This window comes from Diadema antillarum, unplaced genomic scaffold (genome assembly GCF_040938485.1).
Source record: "Diadema antillarum isolate AM-2024a unplaced genomic scaffold, OU_Dant_1.0 seq00001479_RagTag, whole genome shotgun sequence".
Lineage (NCBI taxonomy): Eukaryota > Metazoa > Echinodermata > Echinoidea > Diadematoida > Diadematidae > Diadema > Diadema antillarum.
In genome coordinates this window covers 467673-486695 of record NW_027272218.1, presented here as the reverse complement: position 1 = coordinate 486695, position 19023 = coordinate 467673, and the positions used below count along the sequence as shown (strand labels likewise).

At 38.6% G+C, this 19023-nt stretch overlaps 1 protein-coding gene across 1 annotated transcript; it reads left to right on the top strand.

Annotated features, from left to right (window-relative positions):
• Positions 1 to 374: 374 nt before the first annotated feature.
• LOC139709892 (uncharacterized) lies at positions 375 to 2817 on the top strand. Its single transcript, XM_071621848.1, has one exon. The coding sequence runs from the start codon at positions 375 to 377 to the stop codon at positions 1767 to 1769; it is 1395 nt and encodes a 464-aa protein (XP_071477949.1). The 3' UTR covers positions 1770 to 2817.
• Positions 2818 to 19023: the final 16206 nt, after the last annotated feature.

The following is a 19023-nucleotide window of genomic DNA, read 5'->3' as shown; positions in this document are numbered from 1 at the left end:
TTTTACGTACTGTAAGATCAATTTCACTTTTCAGCTCACATTTCCCATTATAACCAAGGGAACACTGATAAATTGTATTGACCTGTATGGCCGAAACTCTTGTTATTGTTCTTTTTGTTCTATGCTACTATCAATTTCACGTGCTCTCTCCTTTCTAATTCTATCCACAGTACACCACAACAATTACTGGTCTGTGTATCAGCTTGCTTCTCCGGGCTCGGAGTTGGAGATACACTGACGCTCTCCACCGATCGGGCCAGAGGTAAATCAAACACCAGACAAGTTTATTCTGAATTCACAAGTGTGTTTATACAGTCGCGAGACAGACAGGAAAATTTGCATTCATTGCCTCACTTTTGCTTGTGCAGTCGACAATGCTCGATTACTATCGCACGCAGTCCAGTCTTGAACGCGAAAGCTGGACGCTGCAACGATTGAATTCTACCGGCGGAGCTGACGACGAGATGGATTCAACGAGCACGAGTTCGATGTCCGACATTGATATGAGCGACCATTCCAGCCCCCTGAATTCGACTAGCGATGACGATTTGTTTCTCGATTACCTCTTCTCTCGTGGCATCGTAGATTCTTCGGACGTGTCGCCATCAGTCCATGACAGTGACATGAACTCGAATACATGTTTTGTGTTGCCTCCAGCCCACGCAACGGCCCCTCACCCACGTCCGTCCATGAGCCAGGAGAACCAAGTTGGGGGTAACATATGCCAGCTCGCCGACGCTATGATAAGCAATGACGCGTCCCTCTTGGCAAACCTGACCGAGGCTTCCGATATGTGCACTCCCTTGTTGGGCCAGACTGACACAATTCTGGACGAGCTGCTAAAATCAACCACCACAGACGACCTTGCAGGACTATGTGGCAGCATATTGAGCGACCTTGACAATGGTAACGTGTTGCACACGGATGCCGACAACCAGCTCGTTAGTGGGGGCCTTAGTGCGTTGCCTCTGATATCGCAAGATCCTTTCCTGGACAATGCAACCATCCCTTCTCATCTCGATTCGTTTGGCAACCAAACGACCCAGAACCTCTCTTCACAACATCCGAGCCTCATGCACAACTATGCTGCCAGTCAGCTGACGCTAGGAAAAACTCAGCAACCTGCCGCTGACCACTGCAGGACTTTCTTTACGTCTGGCGGCAGCAGCCGACTTCTGTTGACTTCTGAAAATCCTCTCCTCCCAGTAGGTGGAGATGGACAAAAGAACGGCTCGGACCGGGCCATTTTGCCACCTTCTGGTGTCCGCATTACACACATTCCTATGTCCAAATCCAACGCCAACAACAACAAGCGAGGATCGCAAACGCAAAGCCCCTTGAACGTCTCGAACCCACCGGCCAACTCGACGTCAAACTCGACGTCTACCACTACCCCCACGTTAAAATCCGGACGAGGACGAGGACGTGGGCATGGCAACAAGATTGCTGATGAACTCAAGATTCACAAGTGCTCGTACCCGAATTGCGGTAAAATGTATTCAAAGAGCTCTCACCTCAAGGCACATCTTCGACGGCATACCGGTGAGAAACCGTTCATCTGCACCTGGGAAGGATGCAAGTGGCGCTTCTCGCGTTCGGACGAATTGGCGCGCCACAAGCGTTCGCATTCCGGAATCAAACCTTACAAATGCACCATCTGCGAGAAGAGGTTCTCGCGCTCCGACCACCTTTCGAAGCACATCAAAGTGCACGCTAACGGTGTCCCGCGAGGGATGAGGAACAATCACAATTTTGTTGCTAGTAAGTGACGGTAAATCAGGTATCGAATTATATTTATATGACTGGGATTAATGCCGATTGCCTAATCAGCTTACAGGAAATCATTAATTATTCACAATGGAGGAAAAGTTTTTTATTGATAATTAATGACAGGAGAAAACGGACACTAAAGATGATTTCTTACTTCATGTACACAGGCTTCCAATTAGCATCTTGGTGTGCTGGACACTGTGGAAGCGTGGTCAGTTGATTATCAAACGGCTGGGAAAAGCCTAGGGTGCTTGATGGATTAATATTGCGGTTTTAATGAAGCCAAACGTCAAGTTACATATCACATCATAAAGATCCTTGGTACGAATTGTTCTTGTTGTTATTTATCTGTTTGATTTTGTGGAGATTTTGTCTTAATACGTAATACCGCGTGAACCTCCAGTAACACTACCTTAATCAAGTTATCTGTCGATCCTTACGCAACCAGTGGTATTAACGAGTTTGTACTACCTCCTTTAGGTACCCTATCAGTAAATCGTTGGCAAATATTCATCACTACTTTGTAAATCTTGAAGCGAGACCTTTAAGTGGATGGTCGGGTGGTGTACAGAGACCAGAGCTTATAGGTAAACACGATGCGATTGACATAGTTGGAGCGATCTGGGATTCGTTATCGGCAACCTCGCAGGTCTGGAAGAATAAAACATCACGGTGTTATCACTTGTTCACACACCCAACTGCATATCAAATAGTTAACTCTTCATAATACCTCGAGAACCGTGCCATGCAAAAGCAATGGCGAGAAGAGACGACGGTGAAAAAGTTGTCAAAATTGTATATGCAAGAACGTCGCTGGAAGAAGTGTTCTGAATAACGCTCAACGTCTGTTTGCCTCTGACGCCGGTCTTAAACGTTCATTTACCAGGGGCTTCAGCGCATAATATGTCCAATGCGCATTATAATTAGCTTTAGTTTTGTGGCCTACAATCCAGGCTAGCTGATGTATTTTATACTTGAGATGATAATCAAAATGTAAAGACAGAATATATTTCCAACGTGTCATGTCTTGTGATGGAATCAACACATTGTGCAACATTGACATCAATTGTGATATCAATTTGATATGTTCAAGACTTTTTCCCCCCAATGTCAAATCAGTTGAATGATAAATGTCTTAAACATCAACTAAGAGTCTATTTGTCTGCAGTTCCGTATCGCTTTGTTTGTCGGAAATATTGTTGATATATCTCCGTTGAGTGATAAATCATGCAAATTGATTTCTTCTCTTTTTTTGCCACATGGTGAGAAAAGACTTTTAAAGCTTTAAATTAAGAGAATGTTACACCAATTTGCAATGACCTGTGAATACTGTTAATCTATTCAGTCGTGATGTAAGCGTTTTCTGCACCACATGACCGAATGCTCTCTTTTGAATTCTTCAACTCATACAACAATCGGTCACAAGAGGCATTGGTATTACTCCAAAGCTGATAGCTTTAGTGTGGATGCAATTGCAGGAGGAAACCTGGAAGAATTTTTCGAATTGTGGCCTCGGCTTCTTACTGTACATTTTTACGTTAAAAAGGGAATCTGCTGTGTATATAGGATGACAATTAACACCTTGCCCGTTACATAGTGACAGTAGTTTTGCTGCTCGCCATAAGTGCCGGCATTTTTTATAGTATCGATGGGTACAAAGTGAAGCAATTTAACTGTGACTGAAAATGCCTTAATTGTGATGGCACGTACACCATACGGCCTTTGCACTAATACACTGTACTTTTTTGTACTATTAAGATAGTCAAAATGTCGTGTTTTTCAGTACTGTCATTGAGACGTATACGGTGCTACTTCATATACTTAAAAAAAAAAGATCTGTTGTTGGCGTCATGAGAGATGTGACAATGAGATTACATCAGCTGTTTCTTCACCAATCTTATGCCACGCGCCTTCTTTGTTATAGTGTTCCACAAATGACGGTCATACTTAATTCTGTGCAATTAGTTTTTAATGGGTTCGTTTGTTGCGACTTTGTGAGTAGAAGAAGAAAAGCAGCTCCGGGAAAGAATACAATAAAATTATTCATTCAGCACGATTTGGTCGAGAAAACATCCTCCTTCATATCATAATATTCCACTGTAAACCAATGATTCGATTGGTATTTAATATCAGAAACTCACATAACAAAGGCACTATGAACAATACCACGCAAGACCGAATTCGATATGGTTTTGGTAAATAGTTTTTGTGGAAAATGTATTGTTGTGGGACGAGAATTCCAATATTGACATTCCCATCCAGCTTCGTCAGTTCTCCTCCGTCTTGTGTCATGAAATAATTCGCGTTTGTTTTCATGAACTTTGAATTTTTTTCTCAGCGAGTGTTTCCTGAAACGATGTTGTGGGTGAGTTGATTGAGCAAGTATTACATGAAGCCTGAGTATGCCGCCGTCCTCAATCATGTACTTTGCGGTGAAAGACAGGTTCGAAAAATTTGCTCTTCCTCGTACAGGAGGACGTGGTTCGTGCAGTTTTGAGTAAGTTTCAAAGGGTGAACCAGTATTCGAAATTCAACCTGTAATAGGAGGGGAAAAAAGTATTTTCATCGCGGTTTCTATTTTCGGCTACATGATCAAAATATTGAATTTTCAGGGGACCGAGAGCTGGATCAATCGCTTACCTAAGTGGCGACGTTTGCTGTATTGCTTTCTCAAACGTATAGATATGACTTGTCATAAATATGCTTCGACGCTGTGTAAAGTGGAACGCGCGCGACTATTAGATAAGTTGATCTGTCGTCATTTTCAACCAAACAGAATAGACATACACTGTGTCGCTTTTTACCATATCCGTAACCACGGCAACACTCTTAACCCTGAAACCTCCTGTCAAATATCTCCCGTAGTAATTCTTGTAATATTTATCTTGCCCTGTACTCTTTAGAGTTCTGTTTCCAATGCAAATCCTTTTCGAAAATGCAGCCTTTCCAATGGCACACACTCAATGCAATTTCAATTCCTTGTTTCCGTACACACACACACACACACACACACAAACGATCCCCACATAACTTCTTGCTTATAATGCATAAAAAAAGCAGTATTACATGTGAACTTTGATTTGAATAATTCATGACCATTTCCCCCTTTTTGATGAAGCCCCTGGAGCGATGGTACTCGAAGATAAATACCTTGAAAAATCAGTTTTTCTTTTCAGAGTATATTTCGCAGATTTGCAATGATAGCTTCAGCGTCACGGGCGAAAGCTAGATCGTTTGGGTGTTCATGAAACTTTCATGAGTTGTGCGAATATGTCACCACTCCAAGTCACCTTGTATAAGAGTATATACATTGTATAGATCGTGAGATAGATATCGCTGTACGTGCTTTGATTTCAATGCTGCTCATTTTGTTCGTAATATGAAATTTGTTTTACTGGAGCAGCTTTCCCATTCCGCTCCCCAGTGTTTCTCGCTACCGTTTTCCGAAAAGTGAACTGACGGATAATGTTATACATCATGTTTATTCCAGTTATCAAACACACAGTTAACATAGATAAGGACGAATGGAATCTCATAAAAGAAGACAATGATAAGTCGAGGAGCCGATATTAACATTGTAGACAGTACTTGATATAAACGCAGCAAACCCGGTTTAATATCTGCTGAACGTGTGTGTTCACTCAAATTGCGATGGCTTACAATACTCTACCTCTGTTTTCTTTCAGCCACCTTTCCTTTTGCGAACTTTGCCACATATATCACGCGAGTTTGCCACTACCGATAGTGGTGAGCTTAGAAGCAGCATCGGACTATATATCCCAGTACGGATATTATTGCTATCTTTGTCAACATAACCTCCTTTTTCATATCTCAGACTCGCCAAAACATGTTAGACGCTTTGTTGTCACTCCGTATGACATGAAGTAAATGAGTACATACTGCATGATGTTAGGCATCTCCTGTAACACAAACCTTCATCTTCAGGTTGTCGTGATACATGCGGTGTACGTATATGAGGTGTATGACGCCGAACATGACACTGCAATAATGCTTTGAAATGGTAACCGAAGTGATAATGAAGCGTGAAGCCATTATCGTGAGAGAGATCTACCTGTCACCACGTGATCTTGTCATTTTATGTCGATGTTCATTCAAGTTCATCTGCAAAATAGTCCGTTACCCTTTGAATCTAGGTAGAATTTTTCGTAATTCACATTCCGCAGACATATAACTGCAAGGAGTCACCTCAGAATAGTGGCGGATCATTAGTTAATGTAGGAGGCTGAAATGCTTTCTAGCGGTCACAGTTTCTAGAGTTACTTTCAAGTTTTACGGTGAGGAGATTGTAATTTTTGGCCGTCTGGAAATGTTCTTTAAACTTCTTAATCGCTGGTTAACTAGCGCAGCTGCCCTTACTTATGACAGCTATTACAAAAACGGCTTGCAGATGTATGCCGCAAGGCTCGTCGTGTGTAATGTAACAAGCCTGTCAGAATTTGATGTGTTGTATATCGATATTCACCCCATTTGCTTGTTTTGAATTGTGGTCTGCGCTCTCGCTCTAATTTTGTGATTGATGCTATACAATGAATGCGCAAATGCAGATTATATTGAAGATATAGAATGCGTGAAAACAGTACTTGAAATAAATGAAAGAAGGGAGGGGGGGGGGGGAGAAGTGTGATGATTAAAAACTTGACCCTTTTAAATAAATAAATGAGAAGCGCATCCCGACAGGATAACACCTCGTAGGATCTCAGGCTGCATCAGGATATAAGATCACAACGCCAAAATATGTACATGTATTATTGTTATTATGATTATTATTACTATTGTTATTATTATTATTATTATTATTATTATTATTATTATTATTATTATAGAACAAATATTCATAAATCCCTTGCATGTGATAAACATTGATCACGAGGACTATTTTTCCTTGTATGGCCTTTGGATTGAATGGGCTATCAAAAAAAAAAAAAAAAAAAGAATCTCTGGGGCTTTCGGGTCAAGAACTCTTGTCAGTCTCCCGAACACCATTGGCGCAAGATTGGGTAAAGAAACCGTACGTGTATGGTATCTGCATCAAGCTGTTACTGCCAATTTATGGGAACTCTTTCTGCCAAAGCATAAAACAGAAGCGGTAATCAAATTTGCTGGAGCCCCACTAGATTGTAGAAGTTCGAGCGTTCCAACTTATCCAAGGTTCATTGAATCGATGTATGACTGGGTCGGACGCATAGACCAGAAGATATGCATTAGATATTTCTTTTCTGTGAAATAGATCAAGATCAATGGACAAAGTTTTGCTCCATTAAGAAAGAGGAGCTTATTCACAGCATTGTATAAGATATTCAAGCGGTTCAAATGACTGTACCCAAAGTCAGATGTTTCAAATCGTTATCAGTGTCAAGGTGCGCATCTGGAACTTTCAGGTTTAAACTCTTCCTTTTGCGAGTGCCAAGTTTTTGTACATAGTAATATCTGTAACTCCCTTCCAAACTTGCCAAACGTAATTGTTTGTTCGTTTATGCAATATGATCGCGCATCATTCAAACTTTCTCCGTAGCATGTATGCACAACTGTTATCATCTTCAAGTTTGAACAAGTCGAGGTTAACCAATGTAACCGTTGAAATGTACCTTTTATTTTGTTGAAGCAATGGCCTGCCCATTTGGTTCGAACACTCAGCTGATGGTATACCGCAGGAAAATATATATCTAGGCTATATGTATCATGATGAATTCATGTAAATAGTGACAGAACATTTTAAGATGCTCGAGTCGTACAGAAAGTACTTTTTGTATATTGTGGAACAATTTTACACAGTTTACTTTTTTTGTTAAAGAGTTCTTATTTACATCTTTTGATGTATTTTCGTATTTTGTATATAACAAGAAAGCATATTATGACAGATGCAAGTATATCGAAAATGTTATATGTTACAAGTATTTGGATACTAAATAAACAGTACGTTTAAAAAAGTATGGTTGCATGTCTTCGATTGTTGTTTTTTTTGTGTGTGTGGAAGTGTTTATTTATTTTTCTTCGGATTTATACATCATGGTACGCATTTAAATCAAGTTATTTATATGTCAAGATGGTCGTAAAATGTAAAAGAAACCATAATGATGTATTATCACTATGCTCTCCAACGCGGTGATAGTTATTACATTGTATATTAAAGGGGATGGCTAGTAACTAATCAGTGGGAATCAGTGGGAATGCTAGGGGATTATTGTTCCAATTCTTGAGGGATTCATTTAAGAGTAAATTATATATCTATTGTTGTGTGTAAATTATTTGCTTCAGAATGGTCTCATATTCAAGTAATGTGCAGTTTAATGTTTCCAGGTTAGCATACCTGTACAGTGACGGGGCGATCGTTAACGGCCCGTTAACGATCGCCCCGTCACTGTATTAACAGGTATGCTAACCTGGAAACATTAAACTGCACATTACTTGAATATGAGACCATTCTGAAGCAAATAATTTTCACACAACAATGTACTCTTAAAGGGATTGTACAGTTTTGGTTGAGACCTAATTTCAGGTTTCTAACATTTTTTGGTGATATATGAGAAACCTCTTATGAAATATGGAAGAGCATATAATTCTATGAGGAATTCAACGTTTATTTGATGAAAATTGGTTTTGAAATGGCTGAGATATAAAAAAGAGCGATTCTAATAAAGTGTGGGACCCACACTTTATTATGATCGCTTTGTTTTACTTTGTTTTTGGATGTTTCAGTCATTCCAAACCCGATTTTCATCAAATAAACTTTGAATTCCTCTTAAAATGGTATGCTCTGTACTATATCATAAGTGTTTTCTTGCTATCTCGCAAAAAGTTAAAAGCCCAATTCTCATCTCCACCAATACTGTACTATCCCTTTAAATGAATCCCACAAGGATTGGAACAATCATCCCCCAGCATTCCCACTGATTCCCACTGATCAGTTTCTAGCCATCCCCTTTAAGATATACGTTCACATTTACGATTTCTTTAGACTATAATAATGATATAATACTATTACAACGAATTCTCTACAGAATAACGCCAAACTTCTGCCACTGGTCAAGCAATCACAATCTACTACTTGATTTCCAACGATTCTATATTCATCATCTGCCTCTTCTGCCTTGTCTTACACGGTCCTTCTTTTTTTATATATCTTTTCCCCTTCTCTAACACACATTACTGCATGTATTTAATTACAATGCCATCATGATGTATCTTCCTACAGTGAAACGAAGTAGATACTTTTGAACACTAAACTTACCACCGTTATGCATGTTTTAGACGGAACTCTACTACACTGTACATAACATGTTGAAAAGTACTTGATAAACAAAGTTAAGTTAAATTTGACAATAGAGTTTTGAGTAGAACATAAACAGAGGCGGAAAATGTTAACGTCTCTCATTGTCGGTACACAGTGATGTCATTCGTGGGCACATTTTGACATTGGATGATGTTATGCCTCCGCGCCACGAGTGTCTCTCATTTTTCATTGAAAAAAAATAACAGCGATTACCCTGAATTGTCCGTAATTTCACATAAGAAGTTCATGCAAAAGTCATAATATCAAAACCAGGATATGATCGAATCCGATCGGCAAAATATCTCCTTTCTTGAATTATTTATCTCTGAAGAAGGTACTTTGTTTAGATCTGTTTTCAAACTATACAGGACATAAAAGGATATGACGCTCTATCAGCTCATCTGATTTTCAAATCCCACTGCTCCAATTTCATTCTGATAGAAACGTTGTTTAACCACAAAATGTCGTAACTGTCTTACTTTTGTCTTATTCGATTATTGTCCCCGCCGAACGAGTTCGAGCAGGGGACTATGAAACGGGCTCCGTACGTGTGTGTGTCCGTGTGTCCGTCCGTCCGTCCGTCCGTCCGTCCGTCCGTCCGTCCGTGTGTGCGTCCGTGTGTCCATCCGTGTGTGATCAAAATCTTCAATTTGCTACTTCTCTGTCATTTATGAGCCAATTTTGATTCTGTTTGCTTTATATGATAGCACTACATGGGAGCTTTGAAACTTCTACACAGAATTTCAGTCGTGACCTTTGACCTTGACCTTTGACCTATATTGTACATTTTGCTACAAAATGCTACTCCTTCGCCATTTCTAACCCGATTTCGATTCCGTTTGCTTTATGTGATGGCACTAGGTGAGGGCTTCAAAACTTCTACACAAAATTTTGACCTTTGACTTCTTTGACCTTTGACCTTGATTTTTGACCTATATTGTACATTGGCTACAAAATGCTACTCCTTCGCCATTTCTAACCCGATTTCGATTCCGTTTGCTTTATGTGATGGCACTAGGTGAGGGCTTCAAAACTTCTACACAGAATGTTGACCTTTGACTTCTTTGACCTTTGACCTTGATCTTTTGACCTATATAGTACACTTTGATACTAAATGCTACTTCCGGCGGGGACATATTTTACGCACCGCGTAATTTCTACTTTTCCTTGTATATGTATATATATATATATATATATATATATATATATATATATATATTATATATATATGTATCATGTGTGTGTGTGTGTGTGCATTTACAAGTATTACTGGCATCACAGTGTGATGCAACGTTGCTTAAGTTTTATTATTCTCCAGATGTACGGGCAATGGTTTCTTTCGGCATAGGCATTATCTCTTGCCCAATTTGAACAAAAGTGGTGTACTTTTCCCCCTTTCCCACAAACAGTATGATACCTTCGAATGGAAGTCTTGTGCAGGGGTACGGAGTGTTATCTTGTATAAACTAATGATGTAACAGTCTGTATCCCTTCCCCCCCCCCCCAATATTTCTTATTGATTCATTTCCATTCAAATAATACCAAAAGTAGCAATTCAATTTGGTATCGCTGCACAAAGTAACCAAAATGATATCTTTAGAAGCATTTCTGCACGTGGAAATAGAAATTAACGAAGGTAATAACTGAGACACACATTTCATTTAACGCTTACTCAGTACACAGCAAAATATATGTATTTTTTTGTTTTTCAGTAATCTTCATTTGATTTCCATAATTTCACATGACAAAAACATTCATCTTGAATGTATAAACACTGTATATACAATAAACAATGTTTGAAAAAAAGATCAATCTGTGCGTGACCCGAAATACTTACAACTTACATTCAACACATAGACTTTCACCCCCCCCCCCCCACACACACACACACTAAAATCTTTCGAAATACTGAGATCAAATTAAGGTGAACAGCAAGTGTATCCCTACAAGTGTTTTTTCAGACCTCAAAACATTTTTTTTGCCCAGACTAAATAGGCAGAGAGCTAAACTCACGTCTTGTTATTGCTACCACTTCCGGTTACCGGTTTCCCTTTCCGGTGGTATAGTGGAAGCTCGACATCGGAAGGAATGAGTGAGAGTTTGGTGAATGGAGCAGGCTCGACCAGAAGTTAACCACATCCAAGTTCAGCCGCAGTAAGCCGCCAATATCCGATTGACCCTAATTGGAACGGTTCGAATGACGCCTTGTTTGGGTATTACACATACAATCTTTCTCACAAAGTGTGTAGACCATGCATGAGCTTAAAGGGAAGAATAACGCGTTTAGTTCGGGAGTGGATTTTCATGTTTTGCGTTCCTGATAGCGACTTAGAATCAATGTACTCTCCCTGTGCCATCCTTTAAAATACCCTCGAAAAGGCAGTTGTCTGCTGCACGCGGCATTGTTATATTTCATGTCAATGCCAGGTAAATTGAAGCTATGTACATCCTCATATTTGAGATTTTAATAACTGGCTCTCAAATAAAGTAGTTCTTTAGTCTGTGATGAAACAAAGACAATTACATCATCTCGTACTCATACTGGAAAATGTTCGTTATCTGGATGGCTAGACATAGTCATCATAAAACGTCAGACAGATGGCTTTTCGCTTTGAGTTTTGACGATCCTGACTCTGATACGTAACTCCATTAAGCCGCCCTTAATCGGTAGTTGATATTAAGATGGTAGTTAATATTAAGATGGTTTAATTTAGTCTATGAAATATTTACAATACTAAGTAGTAAAGTTCCTTTTGTCGCTTCTTTTTGAAACATGATGACAGTGAATGAATGAAAGCATAATTAACTAACCAAGCAACTAGCCTATTGAAACTAACTAACGCATCGGACAATGTCGGATATAATAGGAATAGGAATGAATTGATAAACGGACAGTTGAATGCATAGATATATAAAAGTGTATCGTGCTTGGTAACTAGTGCGGGCATTAATTTAATTTAATCATTAACTGGATAGAACAGTCTTCGTCGTCTTCAATAAGGGTATATCAATTTCTTATAAATAAAGAAGAACAGTTAAATAGATGAAGAGGAGGAGGAGGAAGAGGAAGGAGAAAACGAAGATGGAGGAATGGATGTTGGAGGAGGAGAAGATGGAGAAGAACAAATAACTGGATTGACGTACCGAATGACAGAAAGAAATGGACAAAACAAATTCATCAGGAGTACTGCAAATTTTGTCATTTTTCGAAACGTATATGATACTGTCCATTATCTAGGATTATACGTTATATAACTTTCTAAGATACTCTGAATCTATTCGAGAGATAGAAACCCGTAAAAATTTTTCGACTTTGTCACTCCACCATGCAACAAGTTTTCGACCGGGCACTTGCTACCTAAGACTGTACGCTTTTATCATATCATGCAATCTAATACATATATATTTTTATAGGCAACCTTTGACCTTGAAAGATTGACATGTGATACGCGTCATATCATAAACAATGAAACTTTTCCCAAGAGACAGCTTTGTGACCCAGATTTAATCGATATTAATAAATCTAACGACTATATTTGCGAAAGGCATCAGCTTATCGTAAAGTGATATGCTGTAAGTTGAGTGCGCTGTCCAAGTCATTTATAGGGGTAGTTTAATGTGACTTCTCACGTTCAAACGCAAGGAAGGAAATTCCACGTATACCATTTTCCCTTTTGAGATTCCAATCACCACAACACACATTAATCATCGGGTCATTTCGGAGTATACCTATATAGTTTTTGTAACTCTTCAAATTCTGGTGCATGGGGCATAATAATTCTTTTTTTTTGTGGGGGGGGGGGGTCTGAAACTTTAATCTCTATGGCATCGGATTGGTTTGTAGGAGGGAAACGAATATGTCCCAGGGATTGAAAGGTGGCTCGGTAAAACCACAAATATACAAACAAACATGACAGAGAAATTATGATTTTGTTGATTTACTTATATGCGCCATACTTCAAGGATAGAAAATACGTTGAGTTAATACCGATGCTTCACTTCTCACGATATCTAATCACTTTTTAAATGATCAGTGAAAATGTTCACCGGCTATATCTATAATGGGACAGACAGCATAACACCGTTCAACGCTGATAACGAGCTGCCAAGGGGGTATACGATTAAACCTTTTGGCAGGTGATAACACTTTGAATGTTATGATTAAACGAGTTGTCGCGAGATAAAACCTGGCCAACTATATACCAAAGGTGGAGGGGCATTACGAAGCAGCAGCGCGGTAGATAGGAAGTAAGATATAAATGATCTATATCAATTAACCAGTTGCAATTAACCGTTTAAAGGATGGGACCATTACATCGCACAACTAACAGGCTGGTGGTGCATTCCTTCTCTTCCTCATTCTTCCTCTCATGTTGAACAAAGAAATAATATGATTATTATAATATAATAATATAAACAGAAAGAAAAGAGCAACATTAAAGAACACAATATTGTTGTGTTCTTTTCTTTTCATTTCAGTCTTCATCGTTCGAGTACCAATCTACATTCCCATAGCATAATATAACTTTCGTAAAATTGCTCAAGCAGTAATAAATTACATCGAAAAATTTAAATAACAGCTGCTTATTTTGAGTAAAGCAAAGCGATGTACAATTATGAACAGACAAAGAAACCACATAAAAGTTCATTATTTTTAAGGTATAGTCAGAAACATGCAGGTTAAACATGGGAAATAGACGGATGATAAGAAAAATGGATGCAAAGTACGGCATTAGTATGATTTTTGAAATAGTGCTTATAGTCCAAGGGCGTCAAGTGCAAGCAATTTCACGTATACAAACTGCATACTTTCTGCTTCTTAGTACGAAATGGACCATTCACTTCTACAAACACACGGTGACAAACGTGCTTGGGACTGAACCAGAGTCAGAAGTGTACACTGTTCTTTATAGTGTGATTCTAGGCAGTTATAATAATATATATAAGATAGATGGGAACCGCTTGATCAGATATGAGACATAGGCCCATGCAGCGTAGTGATGTGACTACTGGAGTTTGATTGCAGATAGCGGAAGGTAACACAAGTACGCTCTCTTGCATGATTCTTTTTTTTAATATAGGCTTAGCAATTTCTCCTCAACTATCTGCCCAAGATCCTCCGTGTACAGAATAACGATATGTCGATCAGAGCAATGCAAATAAAATGTAAAGAATTGGAGTGGATTTTGGTTCACGTGGACGCAAACGAAGCTGCGATAAAGCAAGCAATAACCGTGGGACGGACGGCTATACGTCCCCTCCGAAGGATTGCAATGAGGATAAAGTGCCCCTCCCTGGGGTACAACCACTGCTGTCAGGGGACTCGAACCAGGAACATCGTGAAAGACAAAATATGATCCATGATCTTAACCACTGGACCACGACAGCTCATCCTATGAGGATCTGTGGAATTTGCAAACTGCGGTGCTAACGATTTGTAGCGAAATCTTTTGGGTGTGTCTTACAATGGCGGATGAATCATAAATGAAGATGAATAATGCGATATCATTCACACATGTGGAGTACATATTATTTTCATAATGATGACTCACTAAACACCAAATTTCACACCTTATATCAACTGTATCACACAAATCAACGGCCCATTACGAGACGGTTTACCTCTTTTGCCGATCGCAATACTATTACAACAACAATTACAACAACAACAACAACAACAACTACTACTACTACTACTACTGCTACTGCTACTACTACTACTACTACTGCTGCTGCTGCTGCTGCTGCTACTACTACTACTGCATCTGCATACCATTTAATCAAAGAAATATTGATGGGGCTGATGACTATCTTTAAACTAATACTGATAAGCATGGTGTTATTGATGTTGATTATGATTATCTGTAGTGATACCAAAAACAATTACATTATCATTAACGTTTGATGGCTTGTCCTACATTACAGGCCTACTGTATTTGATCTTTTTTTTAGGGAGAAAAAAGTCGCTTTAAGAAAAAGTGCAAGGGATTTGATTGGCGTAATGGGAATAAGGAGATGAATTTTCGGTTAGAGCTCGTTATTCCGAAGGTTCGTTATTCCGAAGGCTCTTCAGTCCGAAGGTTCGTTTTTCCGAACTTCATTTTCGGATTAACAAATCTTTGGAATAACGAACCTTCGGAATAACGCCACAAATGTTCGGATTAACGAACCCTTTTTCATTTTCGGATTTACGAACCTCTAGGTATAGGGAATTTGTGTGTTTCGGACTAACGAACCTTCGGAATAACGAACCTTCGGAATATCGAATAACGAACAGCACCCGAATTTTTGAGGGGTCGAGGGGAAAAAGGAAAGATAAATGATATAATTTGAATTGAATTGAATTGAATTGAAGAGGTTTTATTGAAAATCATGTCTGGCAGCCAAAGGCTGAATTGCACATGTTTTACAATCATAGTTATAAAAACAGACAGATTATTTCACTGCTCTGTATACAAACAATGATATAACGACATGATATAAAAAAACAAACAAACAAATATTACAGTGGTCACATGTGGTAAATCACAAGAAGGCAAAATATACAACAAGAAGGCAAAATATAAACACTTACCTTTTGGCTAACCTGTTTACCAATGGACGTTTCAGCAACCTCAATGACGTGAAATAAAGGTGGAATACTTTATTTGATTAACTTATTTGATTAACTGTGTCCGTTCACTGTAAAACAGAGCCCTCCCCCCCCCCAAAAAAAGGGGGGGAATGGTTGAAAACGCCCCCCCCCCCCCACACACACACACACAATATATATATATATAGATAGATAAAAAGAAGGTATTTAAAGCCGTGGGATATTTCCAAAGTAAAGTTACCTTTCTAACCTCTCGATGCCGGTGCACTCTGCATGGTTACAGAATTCTCCATGGTTGCAAATCAGATCACAACTACTAACTGATTGATGTCGTACTTAAAGAAAGACAACGGCAACACACATACTAGTTTGCATGAAAAGGGAAAATAATCATCCTGTTGTTAAACCAAAAACAAAACAAAAACAAAAACAAAAAAGACCCTGAAATCATACTCTACTGTTAACATGTGCTACTTTTGGCCTAACCTTCGCGAAATTATTTATTTGAATAATTTATTTCAATAAATCTATTTGAATGAATTATTTCAATATCCATGAAAATCTATTTAAGTCGTAATTACATGTATAGCAAAACGTTGGATGATACAAGTCTTTGTGTGACCTTTAAGGGAATGTACAAACGGACTGGTTGCGTTCGGAACCATGGACTAGACAATTGTCGTTGCATTCCTCGTGGCGAAGCACAAAACTTCAAGGTATTTGTCACAATGGCTATTGCTTCAAAGTTGATAAAACACGCACGTACAGGTCCGCGTATTTGCATCGTGCTTTTGTCTCTTTGTGAACGGGAAATTTGTTAACCTTGGCAAGCACTTTTTTTCCCTATCTTTCCCTGATTCAGGTCGTTCTTCAAATAGACCAGTCATACAGGGAAGGAGGGTTATCAGAGCATAGCTGATCAAGTTTAGCCGTGGTGTGTGTGTGTGTGTGTGTGTGTGTGTGTGTGTGTGTGTGTTGGTGTGTGTGTGTGTGTGTTTCGCAAAGAAGGTGGCAGAGGTACCATGACGTCATTTTTTCATATCTTCCACAATAAAACCCAAACATTCCGTGCTGTATCATCATGCATGTGTACACGTAAGTGTATGTCAACTGATATGTAAACGTGTCTTTGAATGAATGATTCACACCTACACATTAATCACATATTATGCCAATTTAACTATTCGTGTATGAGTGAACTCAAATTTGCACATTGTGCAAGGTGTACTGTGGAAATTAAAGCTATTGATTATAAACGATTATATTAATTTTAATTGATCCTGTTAATATCGCTAATTTCATTTCTTCGAAGCAAAATATATTCTGTAGATATGTGAATTCGTATGACCCAGAAAAAAACAACAACAACACGTTATTTGAACGAAAGTGTGTTTTCTAATCAATTCAAAATCAACTGCTATGCAATAGAAAATTGTGATCATCACACATGATTATTATTCAGTAAAGTCTCGGGGGATAACTTCAAAGGAAAATTATGATAAACATCTATTAGAGAAGTTTAGTATAATGTACATTTTGAATTATTCCCCCTTGCAAAATTTGTTGTTGCACGATATGTCTCATTATAATAGTCTACCATAATCCATTGTCTATCACTGGTACATTGGTTCCTCTGTTAATTATTTTCTCTTTTTGTGTACAAACTGAATGCATATATCTAAATAAGCAAAGGAAAGACGGATATTTGAGATGTCCTTTCTAGAGCATGTATAGTGCTTGTTGGTTTAATAAAATTCAATATGTCGTACGGCATTTGGTGTTTTAATGTGTTTTACTTTAGTAATGCAATTTTAGTGACCAGTAAGGACCCCTTTGGTTACATCACAAAAATTCGCAAGTTTGTAATTGTTTCTTTGTTTCTTTTTTTTAAGGTAGAACAAGTGTCTTCGTGCAAGATTCTCTGAAACTGATTGTTGAATTTCTTCCGAACTTTTCGTATCATAGTCGGTTATAAGTTGAAGGACAATACCACCTTCAAAGAAAGATGTCGCTAAACGTTCATTGTGACTTTAGTAAAATCAAATAAACGAAATTGTAAGTTCTATTGAAAATCAGTCCTAAAACAAGACGGTTAGGGAATCTTAAACCCCTGCATGATCACACACACAAACACACACATACACACGCACATAAAAAAATCCTACTATCGATTGATGATATCACAAAACCACAACCACTCCCATCGTTTTAACTTATCCAATTTTTGTACACCCAGTCAGACCTGTCTTAGCGACCACCTGTCTATAGCGACCACCTGTCTATAGCGACCACCTGCCTTAAAAGACCACTAAAACATTTCCCTTCAAGAGAAAAACATGTTAAAGAACTGTCTATAGCGGCCGCCTGTCTATAACGGCCACTTTTTCGCCTCCCTTTGGTAGCCGTTATAGACAGGTTTGACTGAAATACGTTAGGGCAAAGAATACGAGATAGCATTTTAAGTTTCACCTTCACAATTGATTATGAAATTATGACACCATAGATTGCCTCATCTTATTTTGGGATCACAGCATATAACACTATACGTTACGACTGGATATATATTTCTTCATTCAAATTGTGACCGAGTGATTTTCACTTATGAGCCAAACCTTATTTCAAGTGGTCGGATCATCACAAAAAGGGCGGTTGAATTTGTGCTGGAGCACGCTTTCCAAATCACTGAGACCGATTTCTTTTGAGGTTCTGATGTAAACGCCTCATAATTTACAATAATTTTCTTAAGTATCTTATATTCATCCCCTTATACCGAAGTATCATTTCTTGCATACTTTTATTATTTGTGAAGCAATTAACGTTTTAAAAGACTTTTCATGATAAATATGCAAATTTGTGCAATTTAATGCAATCAAATGAAAGCATTGTTTCAAAATAGCACAAATTGTATCTTCAAACCATCGAATGAGATACAATCATGACAATCAACCCCATCAATGTCCTGTCTTCCCTCTAACTCTTCATCGTACCTATACGCCAGCTCGCATTCCATTGTCTAACCACCACGTGATCACCACCTTTCCCAATGAAGTCAAGATCCTTCGACCACAGCACTGGTTAAGCAAACCACAACACCTCGACGCCACATCCTGAGACAATCGAAGCATTATGTAACTGCTTATATACTGTATATATATCCATGGATGATACACAAGCAAAGACACCAACCCTCCTAACTCTCAATGCATTCCCTTCTGAATTATATCGCCTCTACATGCTGTGTCTGACACCAACATATCAAAATATTACAACAAAATCTTAAACTACATGCTGACAATGTTCACAGGCGAGTTGATTGTTACCCTTTTTTTTATAATAGAAAGAAATTAAAATCAAATGCAAAGTAAAATTC

What these genes read in the sequence shown, in the direction of transcription:
- LOC139709892 (XM_071621848.1), top strand. Translation starts at nt 375, where the DNA reads ATGCTCGATTACTATCGCACGCAGTCCAGTCTTGAACGCGAAAGCTGG.